Source organism: Amorphotheca resinae (assembly GCF_003019875.1).
Source record: "Amorphotheca resinae ATCC 22711 unplaced genomic scaffold M430scaffold_1, whole genome shotgun sequence".
In the NCBI taxonomy this organism is placed as follows: Eukaryota; Fungi; Ascomycota; class Leotiomycetes; order Helotiales; family Amorphothecaceae; genus Amorphotheca; species Amorphotheca resinae.
This window is the reverse complement of record NW_020194471.1, coordinates 987,442-1,001,891: the sequence shown is the minus strand read 5'-3', so window position 1 is coordinate 1,001,891 and position 14,450 is coordinate 987,442. Positions and strand designations below refer to the sequence as shown.

The 14,450-nt window shown below is 49.3% G+C and overlaps 1 protein-coding gene across 1 annotated transcript; it reads left to right on the top strand.

Moving 5' to 3' along the window:
* Positions 1-28: 28 nt before the first annotated feature.
* Positions 29-14,312, top strand: M430DRAFT_46501 (hypothetical protein; the record flags this gene model as incomplete). Its single annotated transcript, XM_024867852.1, has 7 exons — positions 29-105; positions 235-286; positions 345-1,564; positions 1,618-1,927; positions 1,977-3,118; positions 3,173-3,174; positions 10,021-14,312. 7 exons carry the CDS (start codon positions 29-31, stop codon positions 14,310-14,312), a joined length of 7,095 nt encoding a protein of 2,364 aa, XP_024724929.1.
* Between the last annotated feature and the right edge of the window lie 138 nt (positions 14,313-14,450).

Sequence of the window (14,450 nt, the reverse complement as noted above, 5' to 3'; positions counted from 1 at the left end):
CGGTCGGTTTGACCGCCGAGCCGAGAAGATGCCTTCCACGCCCGAGAACAAACCAGAAAAGGCAGAGAAGTCCTATCTGAGTGCAGCGGTTGAATCAATTACACCGTGGGGCAGCTCGCGGCCTTAGGCAGTAAAACATACATCTACCGCCCTTCCCGGTGAAGGGTCGGGCTTGAAGAACCAGCATGGAGGGTATCAGAGTACGCATCAGTGGCACGGGGTGAATTCGACGAGATATCCAAGTGATTGCCCCCCTTTGAATGCCAGGTGGTTCTATGCTGTTGATGTATGTTTGAATCTACAACGATGCTCCTATCTCTAATGCTAATATATCTTCGATTTAGGTCCCCAAGAGGAAGCCCAAGCTCCTGAAGAACAACCCGGATGACACCAAACCCCCACCAGCACCAAAGAAATTTGTCCCATTTTCCGTCCACGATTCCCGTGCTATAGAAGCAGCATATCAAAAGCTTGCGGATGAACACGATGGACTAAATAAGGAGCCACGGCAAAAGGTCGATGATGACAACAGAGCACGGTTGCCAAATAATGGCAAGAAAATCAACACAAGTATAAATGAAGCCGGTCTGGACGAACATTCTGGTGGAAGAGTTAGAGTTCCTGTCCAGGAAGACTTCCTATTTGACGTGGACGTTGAACGACGTGAATTATCACCTGTCTATTGGCTCGGCCCTATATATGAAGTCCGCAGAGGATCGTGGTTCTACCAAGAAGGGTCAACGCTGCGACCATGTGATGAGAACCTGGCCACTCAGTTGGAGGAAGGGTACCTTAAGGTCAAACCCTTCCGATATCCCAAAGTACCAGAAAGAACATCGTCGAAATCAGGCAGTGACCAGAAATCGCTCGCCTTGAGTGGTGCTTTTGGAAGTCGAAGTAGGGCTGGTTCCGGAGAAGTGACCCCAAAAGCTTCCATGGAGAATTTAAAAAACGCCAACCAGCAACACGCCGATGATGCTGTAAATGTTTCTAAAGATGCGCCAGCTCAACACCAACCGCAAACCTATCGCCTCTTTGGGACATATATGAACTCCATTGTGACCTATCAAGATTCGACTGTTGCCTGGTTGTCCGCAGATAGTATCATGTCGAGAGTCAGCAGTACCGTATACCAAAAGTTTGCGGGGGGTGGATATCTCGGTGGTGTCAAGATTGTTCGGGGGTATACAGAACCAGGTAAAGCCAAGGATCAGCCAACAGGTGATAAACAACCTCCAACTCCGCATACTGCGGCTCTCAGGCCTACAAATCTACCTCCTATGTTGCAGCTAGACGAACGGCAGCAAAAGTTGTTGAAAAGAAGATCGGCCCCCCCTACTACCGCACGCAACGAGAAGACGGAATCTGAGAATGAATCAGCGCAGTCAACTCTCGGTACCCTGCCTAATGATATTGATCCGGAGATGGAGGCGGAAGCCGTCAGGAAGCGGGACGAGAAGGAGATCCAGAATGACTATAATGAGCCAGAGGGCGAAAATCAAGGGCGGGAGATCGACCATTTGATTCTAGTTACTCACGGCATTGGTCAACGCTTAGGCATGAGGTGTGTTATTCCCTAAGGTAATTATACTTATAATTGCTAACCATGAGTGATAGAACTGAAAGTGTTAATTTCGTGCATGACGTGAATGTTCTTCGCCAGACTTTGAAGAGCGTCTATTCAAGCTCTGCTGATCTACAAGCCCTGAATTCTGAAATCGACAAGCTACCCAAGAATTGCCGGATCCAAGTTCTTCCAGTTTGTTGGCGCCACCTCCTCGACTTTCCCAGAAAAGGTGTAAGACAGAATCGAAAAGAGCATGATCTCGGCGAGGCATTTGGTGACGAGGAGGAATATCCCAGCTTGGAAGACATCACTGTGGAAGGGGTGCCGTTTGTCAGATCATTAATCACAGACCTTGCCCTTGTATGCTCCTCTAGTAGACTATGGTTGAATCTCACTGACGAAAGTGTAGGATATTCTTCTCTACCAGAGTGCGTATAGAGAACATATCAGCAGCATTGTTCTGGAAGAATCAAACAGAATCTATAATCTTTTCCGTGAACGGAACCCCAATTTCAAAGGCAAAGTAAGCCTCATAGGTCATTCGCTCGGATCCGCAATTCTGTTCGATATTTTATGCCGCCAGAAAGAGGACACCAAGATTCATGGTTCTAACGCACACAAACGGCACTATAAAAATAGGCCATCGACTACCTCGAATTTCCAGGGAAGGGACTTAAGCTTTGATTTTGACGTAGAAGACTTCTACTGTCTCGGAAGTCCGATCGGACTTTTCCAGATGCTGAAGGGAAGAACAATTGCCGGCAGGCACCAACCTGATGCCCTGCCGGCCGAATCGCCGCTGGATCCTGATTACATGCAGGACCCATTTCTTGCCGCAGCATCAAATTCGGGCTTCTCCGCCGGAGACAATATTTCTTCTACGACTGGACTGCCTCTCACTATATCCTCTCCAAAGTGTGCTCAATTGTACAATATTTTCCATCCGACAGATCCAATAAGCTATCGTCTGGAACCACTCATCGCACCAGCCATGTCCTCCATGAAGCCACAACTTCTTCCTTATACGAAAAAGACGATATCAGCCAACATCAGTGGTCTTGGTGCTAAGGTTGGCCAGAGTGTCAGCGGATTGTGGTCAAGTTTGAGCTCTGGAATCGCAAGTAGTCTCCTGAACCGCAGCCTTGGCCTCACCAACGACGACATAGCCAGGATGGAAACCCCATCCTCTCAACCGCCATCACGAAATGTTTCGCAGTCAATAGGTGCAGGGACAAATATCTCGGCAGGGGGTGTAATATCTGACATGCCCTCTCTTCAAAGAGAAACCTCCAACGACAAAAAGAGGCAGTTGGCTGAAGATACCGCAGCTGCCGATAGAGATGGAACGCGAGCCAATGCACCTACTCTGATAGACGATGAAATCGAGACTCTCTATTCTGGTTACGAAAAAAGACGGAAGAGTCATCAGGGTGGTCAAGCTGCCGAGTATGATTGGGCCGAAGCGGAAGAGAGGGGTAAGAAACTTAGAAGAGAGGAGATGAAAGTCCGGGCGTTGAATCAGAACGGCAGAGTGGATTACAGTATTCACGAGTAAGTTGTCTCTCTAAGACTATAGTAGGACTTAGTAATACTAACCAGGACCAGGAGTGTGCTCGACTTTAACCCAATGAACACGATCGCGTCCCACCTGTCATACTGGTCCGACGAAGATGTCAGTCATTTTATGATGTCGCAACTCCTATCCAGACATAGGAAGTTTGTGCGGCCAGAGAAGAACTCTAAGAAATGATAAATGTACAGGTATATATATAGAATTGGTAGAAAGGATGGCGTTCTGTGTCAAAAGGTCTGGCGAAAATTTAGGCGCGTCAGCTGTGGGAAAGGCAAAGTTTGGGCGGATATGTTATAAAATGAGACTGATGGATTAAATCTACGGCCTGTTAAGGTTGATGTTGTTTCCGAAGACCGCTTCCAACTAACATGAATGGACTAAAACTTGGTTCCGTCCTTCTCATCCAAATCTTGTACAGAAAAACCGCAACAAGAAGATCTGGAGGGTATGAGTTACTGAGATCCTATCGACGGATAGACATCTTCCTCCTTTCCATGGCCATTCCTCTCCTCCTTTCTGGCTTTTCGCCCCTCTCTTCTGGCGCTGCGCCTCTCTTTTCTCTGCTCCTTCTTAGCGGCTCGTCGCTCCTTCCTTTGCTCCCTCCTAACAGCTCGTCGCTCCTTTCTTTTCTGCTTTCGAGCCATTCTTTGAGCTTTCTTTCTGCTTTTGAGCTCCTTCATCAAGCGTTTAACTTCTTCCCTGAGTGACTGGATATCTCGATCTTGATCTATTCCTCTGTCGGAGCCCATCTTGGCAGCCTGGATCTCCTGCTTCATGCTGCACACGTCCTCTCTGGTGATTGGCTCCTGTGGATGATTGAGGCATTTGATCAATGACTGCTTTGTAACGGGTAGTTGTTGGTCCTTAAGATCCTCATAGTCTGGGAGAGAGGGTAGTGACACATCCGAATCCGAGGATCTAGAACTAGCAGAACTAGAGGAACTGGAAGCCGATGAAGATCGTCCTCGTTCTCTGCCCGGCCTACCATGGGAATGAGACCGGCCACGATTGCCACAATCATGATGGTCAACGAGATCGCGATTATATGGAATCGTTCCGCCAGGTATGAAGCTTGTTTCCTCGTTGGTAGGATCTTCTGAATGGGCTAACAGAATCTGGATTCCACGAGGCAGGAAGAATTTCTCGTTCCACAAGTTTACTGTGGCCTCTGGCGTACCCAAATGCCCGATACTATGCAGTGACAATGATTTGCATAAAGGATTGAGCTGGGTATCGACCTGACTCAAAACGCTCTTCGAACAATCGTCTTGTCGAGATGTAGGAGGATGAGATGTAAGACGGTGCATACGCTCGCCTGTCAATTCTGCCTCGAGTTTCCGATCCGCAACATCATTTTCAACGCCTGTGAGGTGATCTGGAAGCAGACAACTAGGGGCGGGTCAGTAATGCTGGATATGGCGGGAAATGTATGAGGCAGTTCGGAATAGGGGCCGCTTACTTCACGAAAGCCTGCCAATCCTGTCGTGTGAGGCCTTTCAATAAGAAGTCCTGGGAAGGTTCGGGGTAAGGTAAATCTTGAGGCTCTGTTCTCGAAGTAACACAAATGCTATGGAGCGCAGGGAATCCAGGATGTAGTGAACACACAGAAATGGAATCAAAATAGGTCTTTGCAGATGAGGCAGGCACATGGTCATCATCATCGGCCAGACCATGGAGCAGCGACCCCGTTGGGGTGTATGGAGGGGTGTAGATTATGGAACCATCAAGTGATGATGCCGCTGAGGGAGATGGTAGGGACGGACTATAAGTGTTCAAAGCTGCAGAAGTCAAAAGGGCATTCGACGGAGGAGAAGCATTCGAACCAGTCTTGGCATATGGTGGAGGAGAGACTTGAGCCGGATTCATGGTTCTATTGCTGGACGATGGTGATGTTGATAGCTTGAAGATTTCCTTTCTCTCTTGATGTTGGGGTTGATGCGGGTACTGCCGTGCATCTGATGATGATCCGGGGTCTTTATAGTGGGGTAGGTGAGGTAGAATATAATATACCGAGGTATATGAAGGGATATAACATATAGAACATATATTTTGTATTGTATTATGGCATAAACCTATCTGCCTGCCTACTCAACACCCAGATATATTGGTAGGCAACTCTCATGGTAGTGTTTATGCTGTCGGATTCGCAGTCGGTCAACCCCCAGCTGTCGAGAGACTCGCGTCACTCGACGCGGCTTCACCAGGCACCAGCATTCTCAATGCGATCACTGGCCAGCACGAAGCTACCTACCAGCACCGGTACCCAACCAGGCGAATTGCTCGAAGCCATCCTTGCACCTCGTTGAAAGCCACTATGCGGGCACTCCTGATCCAAGCTCAAGACCTAATTTTGATCTCTTGCTATTATATAGTCGAGCGAGCCTCTTTTCATGGACAGAGCTCTCGGTTGCCGCTATCCTGGAGCCTGTAAGACGTACGCCTCGGTAGCAAATTCCAACAGCTACCAAACGGGTCACGTTAAAGCCGCCCCTCAAATCAAAATTGCAGCTCTGGTTTATGAAAGTTGACGTCCTCCGGCTTGTAGTGATCGGCAACAATCCGGTAGAGATATGATGGTGCATGGGCGCCGCTTTCGTAGAGGGTCAGCAGTTTTCTAGGAGGTGTTTGGGAAGGGAACTTACAGGTTGGTGACATAAAGGTCAACCAGATCAGGTGGAACATAGTCAAAAACCGGGTTGTCCACCTCCAAATTATCCACCAACACCCCATCGTCATACCCAATGATACTACCAGAATCGCCGTATTCAATCAATGATTCGAATTCAAATGGGTACTCGGGGCTTAGCTTGTAAACGCCACTGACAACAATCACAGGCGTCCTGTGTACTTTTGCAGCCTTTGCAATAATGCGTGCGCCAGCAGCTGCTATTAAGCCACCATTTGCAATGACAGCGTGGGTCGCCAGAATCACCTTGTTGACTCTCGACATAATGGCGAATATGCTAGCATCAGTCATGAGGATGACAGTAATGCCAGCAGCCGCGAGTGGCTTCAAGAATGTCTCTGTGCTCATCTCATCGCCGCCTTCGTGGCCTTGGCGGACCTTTCCAGTGACTGCTGCATGAGCTGCTTCGTGATCATTCGGATATGATTCTGCGATGATGACTGTAAATTTACGCTTCTCGGCCGCCTTCAGCAAAAACTTCTGGACACTCAGTGATGAGGCGTGAGTGAGAATAAGCTCATTTGAGTGAATGTGTTCTTGAGCATAAGCAGCGATTTGATCATCAACCTGGTCAAGCTCGTCGATAATCTCTTCAATCCCGCTGATGACTTCTGCCTTTAGATCTCTCGATTGGGTAGCCATCCTCTGTGCCAATGAGGCGGCATTGAGAGCAGCTATACCGTGGGATGGGCCGCTAATTGGGGGTGTTGAGGGTGGAGAAGGGGTGACAGAGAGGAGATTGAACATCGATTGTTGCACTGGGACACCGCTTAATACATTGTATGAGGTGTGCGAACTCAGAAGGGGAGGCCGATGTCCTTGTGATCTTGATCCAGACGCATCATCTCCATGAAGCTGGTCCACTGTATCCGAAGTGCCGGTTGATTCAAAACGGAGGGGACTGAAATGAGGACCATCGGTCTTTAGAGCTGCCAGATCACTATGATGCAGCTGTGGAGAGCCCAACTGACTGGTGGTCGCTGAATCGCTGGCATCTTCACGCTCCTCCTTGGCCTCGTCCCTTATCATGCCCAAAACTCGACGCACAATATTTCCTACAACCATCTCGCGGGGCTGGGCATCTACGAGACGTTGCCCGACTTCCCGTATCCGTTCTAGAAGTTTTCCGATATCTGTCCACCTGAATTTGGCGACGACACGGAGGAGGAGATGAGCTGTTGCCGTTGCGCATGGCCTGGAATTCCTGATCTGTCTTCTTTTGAGAAGCCTAGCGTTCGTCAGCCACCGGCAGAGAGAAGCATGCCTCTAGACGGAACGCACGAAATCAAATTCTCAATGGACGACTCCAAGGGCTGAGTCTTGAGAGACCTCAGGTACAAGCCCAGGTTGGGCGCGTAGCCAGCCTGCACCGAAGGCATGGCTGGATAAGGAGGCAGGAGAGGAATCTGCTGGGCGTGTCCTGAAATGCGGCAGATGCGTATGTATATTGGTATGTGTCGTCTGTGCGGGAGTTCGCAGTTATATGTGAGCGATGCGTCAGTGAAGCTCCGAAAAAGTGAAGCTTTGAAAGGGTTTCGCGATGGACAGGACAGGGATGGGCCGCCCCCGCTTAGAGAGCCGGCACGTGCACGATTCTGCCCAGGGCCTGAAGTGCTCCAGAGCTGTGACCGAAGATCATTGCGGAACTCAGACTCAACAACGACACATCCACTCCCCGCCCGCTCCCCTTTACTCCAACAACCACCTCCAGGACGGTGTCAGCTCATCTATGTAGCCAGTCCGACAATCCGAGGATCGCTGTTCAATTGCTACGAGTCCTCGCGGACCGACCTTCGCCTTCATCTATGCTCGACGGCACATTATGTCTCTTCCTCCACTCGGCCCATCATTCCTGAATTAACCCGCCCCAGACCCATATTTGGTCCAATCCCTGGATACCCTCCACGGCCCTGCGCCATCATATGTTGTGGGCTGAAACCCGAACGCTCCTTGAAGCGACAGTGCTCCCTTTCCATTGCCCGCCCACTTATTCCGGGGATTCGCAAAGGGTTCGCAACGCCTGTCCACCGAAACATCTCCCCCGCACGTCTTCCTTCATGGCTTGGGTGGGACGATGAACTCTCTGAATATCCTCTCGGCGCGAGTGTCGCCCCCTCAGACACCGACTGCTTCGCGGTCTAATTCCTACGGCAATATTCTGTCCTCCGCAGTAATCGAGTCAAGAAGTAACCCACGAGAGGATGCATACAACGAGAAGATAAATGGAGGGGATGGCACCCTGGAAGATTATAATGACGATGACGAATTCGCACATGAGGAGACCCCTCTTCTAGAGAAGGTGGGGAGCGAGCATAAGAGCCTCGGGATCTATGGGTGGAATATTATACCAAGAATATCTAGCGCACTTTTGGACTCTTTACGTTGGGTATTGTCGACTTTGGCTGCGCCGGGTGTATACTTTATAGCATGGCTATATGATGAAAGGGGAGATTTTGCACCATTCTCTCAAAAGCGAAAGCCTCTCTCAGATGGTGGAAAGAGAGCGTCGACCGCCCAGGCCCTGGGGATCACATCCACAGGGGATGGCAGCCCCCCAGGATCTAAAAAAAATGGAAAAGGTTCCGGCAGAAGAAGGGGATCGGTGAAAGTGTCAGGAGCGTTTTCTTCAAACTCTTCGTCGTCTGGGATGTCATCTGAATCCGAATCCGACCGAGAACGGATAGTGAGCGAGGCAGAGAAGCCAGCACCCGCAAGCTCTTCTCGTCATACACGCTCAAAGTCGCACCAAAACATTGATGAGATTGCTCCCGCCCGTCGATCAATCCGCATCAAGCTTCACAATGAGGATAACTTGCGGAACCGAAAACACCGCAAATCGCAGTCAACGAACACGCAAAGCAATGGTTCCGGGGCTATTTCAACAGGTGAAATCTCCCCCGCAGCACTTAAATCTCCTACTTCTCCAGCTGCTTCCCTTTCATTGACAAAGTATCCTCGAGCCCCAGCACCACCACGACCCCTTATACCTCGTCGCCAACCATCATATACTCTACCAGATGCTCCAAGCGGGAGACTGACTCAGAAGACCCTCATACTTGATCTTGATGAAACCCTAATCCATAGTATGGCAAAGGGAGGGCGCATGAGCACGGGCCATATGGTAGAGGTCAGACTCAATACATTTGTTGGACCTGGAGGCACTACAATTGGTCCTCAGCATCCGATCCTGTATTATGTGCACAAGAGACCCCATTGTGATGACTTTCTGCGACGGGTCAGTTTGCCCATGGTACTTCAATCTTACCGTACTAACCGCCGAGTAGGTGTGCAAGTGGTACAACTTAGTCGTATTCACAGCTTCGGTTCAGGAATACGCAGATCCCGTAATAGACTGGCTAGAACAGGAGCGCAAATTCTTTTCGGGTCGATATTACCGCCAACATTGTACCTACCGACATGGCGCTTTCATCAAGGACCTGAGCTCCGTTGAGCCAGACCTGAGCAAGGTCATGATTTTGGATAATAGTCCCTTGAGTTATATGTTCCATCAAGGTAAGCATTTACATGGGAACGGACCCTTCCATGTCTAACACCACCATAGACAACGCGATACCCATAGAGGGCTGGATCAATGATCCTACGGACAATGATCTTCTTCACTTAGTACCATTATTAGAAGGGCTTCAGTATGTGACGGATGTGAGAGCGTTTCTAGCACTGCGTGGTGGAGAGGACGGGAAACACATGATAGCCTAGAGAATAATGGAAGGATACGTGTAAACTTTGCTCCATGTTCCATGCTCCATGCCCTTTGTCATGTATGGTGGATTAACCTCCAGTGTGAAGACGACCATTTGTAATAATATAGCGCTAGAAACTGTTGTCGCGAGAATTCAGTTGGTGTTGTTCGGAACCAGAACAGTGTATGACTCAGCTGTGCGATAAGATATGGTGGGGTCCGAGAATCCTGAGGTACCTCAACACGATCAAAATTTCTTTGGCTTGTGGCCCCCCCCATGGACTTGCGAACCACGACACGATAGTCACCGATACGGACCTATCTTCGTCTTTATAACAGAGAGATCAACCACTGCAATGCTCGAGATTCCATAGCGATAGCACAGGACAAGATGCAGCTCATGTCTACCGGCAGCGAGACCGTCAAGGCTCAGGTCGTTGACCAGATCCCCAAACGCTTCAAGGAATTGAAGTTCGGCATACAGTCAAACCAAGACATCGTCAATCAGGCGGTCTTGGAGGTCTCGGACCGCGTCCTCTACGATGTCGAAAAGATGCGGCGACCTGTACCCCATGGGGCTCTCGATGCGAGATTAGGAACTTCCAGTAAGACCGGCATCTGCGAAACCTGCGGCGAAGGGCTCGTGAATTGCAACGGGCATTTTGGCCATGTCAGGCTGGCTCTTCCGGCGTTCCACATTGGATACTTGAAGCTGGTCATCAGCATTCTGCAGAACATCTGCAAGGACTGCGCCAAAGTTTTGCTTACGGATACCGAAAGACGGGCTTTCTTGAAACAACTGCGAGTGCCTGGAATTGATAACTTGAAGCGAACGCAAATCTGCAAAAAGATCAACGAGCAGTGTAGAAAAGCCAAGCAATGTCCCTACTGCGGTTCGATCAACGGCCAAGTTCGAAAGATTGGTGTGTTGAAGCTCGTCCATGACAAATACCAAGCTTACAACAAGTCGACTGCGGCGAAGAAGGTTATGCCACCGAGTCTGGTTTCGTTCCAGAAATCTTTTAATGAAGCAAAAAAGAACAATCCAGAACTTGAAAAGCATTTGAAAAAGGCTGTGGATGATCTCAACCCCCTCAGGGTTTTAAATCTATTCAGGATGATAACACCGTCGGATTGTGAGCTTCTAGGCCTTAATCCTGCAGAAGGCCGACCCGAGATGTTCTTATGGCAGTTCGTCCCAGCACCTCCGATCTGCATACGGCCCTCTGTTGCGCAGGACAACGCAAGCACCGAAGATGATCTTACAACAAAGTTGTCTGACATTGTTCATATCAGCTCTTTGATCAGAAGTGCACTTCAGAGAGGTCAACCTGTACAGACTATCATGGAGCAGTGGGAGTATCTTCAGCTGCAAATTGCTATGTACGTGAACAGCGATGTCCCTGGACTTCAACAACCTGGCTATGGCAAAGCTATCCGAGGATTCGCCCAACGTTTGAAGGGCAAGCAAGGCCGTTTCCGAGGAAATTTGTCTGGAAAGCGTGTTGATTTCTCAGGCCGGACGGTTATTTCTCCTGATCCAAATTTGGGCATTGATCAAGTCGCCGTTCCAATATTGGTAGCCAAAAATCTTACGTACCCGGAGCGAGTCCAAAGCCATAACATCGAAAAGCTCCGAAAATGCGTGATCAATGGCCCGAATGTACATCCTGGTGCTCAGCAAATAATAAAGAAGGATTCCGATCATAAGATTTCCCTGAAATTTGCGCGGAGAGAGAATGAGGCGAAGCACCTCAAGATCGGCGATGTTGTAGAGAGACATCTCGAGGACGGAGATATTGTGCTTTTCAACCGGCAGCCATCTTTACATAAACTCAGTATCATGAGCCATTATGTTAAGGTCAGACCATGGAGGACGTTTCGCTTGAACGAGTGCGTGTGCAATCCCTATAACGCAGATTTCGACGGCGATGAGATGAATCTGCACGTCCCTCAAACAGAAGAAGCCAGAGCGGAGGCAATCAATCTGATGGGGGTGAAGAACAACCTCTCGACTCCTAAGAACGGGGAGCCGATCATCTCAGCCACACAGGACTTCATTACCGCAGCATACCTTCTTAGTAGCAAAGATAATTTCTTTGATCGAAGAACATTTACCAATCTCTGCATGTACATGGTAGATGGCAACATGCAGCTCGATCTTCCTCCTCCCGCAATTTTAAAACCGGAGGCTCTCTGGACCGGGAAACAAGTCTTTAGCGTCCTCATGCGCCCAAACAAAATGTCTCCAGTCAAAGTCAACCTCGATGCAAAATGTCGAGATTTCAAAGGAAAGGTCGGAAAAGGCGCTGATATGGATCCTAATGACGGTTATCTTGTAGTACGCAACTCAGAAGTCATGTGTGGTAGGATGGACAAAACCACGGTAGGTTCTGGAAAGAAGGAATCGATTTTCTACATCATCCTCCGAGATTTCGGTCCCGATGAGGCCGTTATTGCCATGAACCGGCTTGCAAAACTCTCAGCTCGGTATCTCACCAACCAGGGATTCTCTATTGGAATCAGTGACGTATACCCATCGCAAAGCCTGACAGAGAAGAAGCAAGCTCTTGTTTCCATAGCTTACCAAGAATGCGAGGCTTTGATCCAGAAGTTCAAAGAAGGAAAGCTGGAGAAAGCCACGGGGTGCAATATGGAAGAGACCCTGGAAAACCTGATTTCAGGTATTCTCAGCAAAGTCAGGCAGCAGGCCGGACAATACTGTATTGATACTCTGAGCAAGTGGAACTCACCGCTTATCATGGCCAAATCTGGGTCCAAAGGTTCTAATATCAACGTTGCTCAAATGGTAGCAGTTGTAGGACAGCAAATTATTGGGGGCCAACGTGTTCCAGATGGTTTCCAAGATCGAAGTTTGCCGCATTTCCCCAAGAACGCGAGGCAGCCTCCCTCGAAAGGATTTGTCAGAAATAGCTTCTTCTCTGGACTGACGCCCACAGAATTCTTGTTTCACGCCATATCTGGTCGTGAGGGTCTTGTTGATACCGCAGTCAAAACTGCAGAGACCGGCTATATGTCTAGGCGGCTCATGAAATCACTCGAAGATCTGTCAGTTCAGTACGACAAGACAGTCCGAAATTCGTCGAACACAATCGTGCAATTCCAATTCGGGGCTGATAAGCTGGATCCCGTTGACATGGAGGGTGACGCAGTGCCAGTTCATTTCAATCGAACATGGAATCATGCCGAAGCCTTGACATGGAACAACGCGGATCGTTCCTTGCTACCATATGAGATCACTGCTCACTGTGAGGAGCTCCTGAGAGAACAGAAGGCCAAGTACACGAGAAGGGGCTTGCTTCATGAAGAGTTATTGGCTTATGACGACCAAAGCGACTACGCCATTGATGAGCATGAAAGTGCAAGGGATTTCCTCACCACAATCACGAAGTACGTGGGCGGTCTAGCCTCACGTATGGCCAAAGCACGTCTCAAAGCGGGGCTCCCGGAGTGTGAAGATGACCCAAAGATTTCGGGTGAGCGTTTTGACCCTTCTGGGGAAGATGATCCGAGGCAACGAGTGGTGGACCAGGTCGCAAAGGTCTCTCTACCAACGCTGAAGATGTTCATAAAGCTTTGTCTGGACAAGTATGCTAAAGCTCACGTCGAGGCGGGTCATGCTGTGGGAGCCGTTGGTGCACAGTCTATTGGAGAGCCTGGAACTCAAATGACGCTGAAGACTTTCCATTTTGCTGGTGTTGCTGGCATGAGTATTACTCAGGGTGTGCCTCGTATCAAGGAGATTATCAACGCTTCAAAGCTTATCAGTACGCCCGTCATATCCTGCCCTCTACAGAACCCCAAGCAGATTGAAGCAGCGCGCGTTGTTAAAGGTCGGATTGAGAAAACTTACATCTCCGATGTCATTCGCTTTGTCGAGGATATGTGGTCTGCTAAGAGGGCAACGCTGTGTCTTTCAGTCGATACGGAGGTGCTCAACGACATGCACCTCGGCATCGGCGTTGAAGATATCGCCACCACAATTTGTAAAAACAGGAAGTTGAAGATCCGTGGCAGCGATGTCACCGTCGCTGGTGACTGCATATTCATCCAGGTGACCCATGACACCGGCGGCACAGGAGGACGAGGGGCTAGTGCCAAGAACAAAGTGACACTTGACGAGGGAGGATCAGACTTATTACTCAGAGTCAATCACTTGAAGCGTGCTTTACCTACGCTAGCTATCTCAGGCTATCCCGATGCCTCTCGTGCTATCATTCAGACTTCCGACAACAACGAGCATAAGGTACTTGTCGAGGGGTATGGTCTTCGAGCTTGCATGACTACCGAAGGAGTCGTGGGCACTGAAACCACTACAAACAGTGTCATGGAATGTCGGGAGGTTCTCGGTATCGAGGCTGCTCGCTCGACTATTGCGACCGAAATCGGTGCAGTCATGGGAGACATGGGTATCGATCCTCGACACATGCAACTTCTCGCTGATGTGATGACATACAAAGGGGAGGTCCTTGGGATTACCCGTTTCGGTTTATCGAAGATGCGAGATAGCGTCTTGCAGCTCGCCTCTTTCGAAAAGACCACAGATCATCTGTTTGACGCTGCAGCCGGTATGAAAACGGATAAGATCGAAGGTGTCAGTGAATGTATTATCATGGGGCAGACGATGGGAGTTGGTACTGGCGCATTCCAGGTTGTGAGACATCTGGACCTCAAAACAGAGGACTTGACTGCCAAGCCAACGGCCTTTGAGGACGCTTGGAAGTGGGATCAGACGGAGAGGCGGAAAGCCTATGCACGGGCATAAAATGATTCTTGTGGTTCTTTGATTCACTACTTAAAGCATGCATAGCCAGATGGAGTTTGTTTGAGGTTTGAATTTTGGGTAAAGGAAAATATTCGAGTACGTGGTTTTGATCATTACTGGAAAGGGACGTTGCTTGAG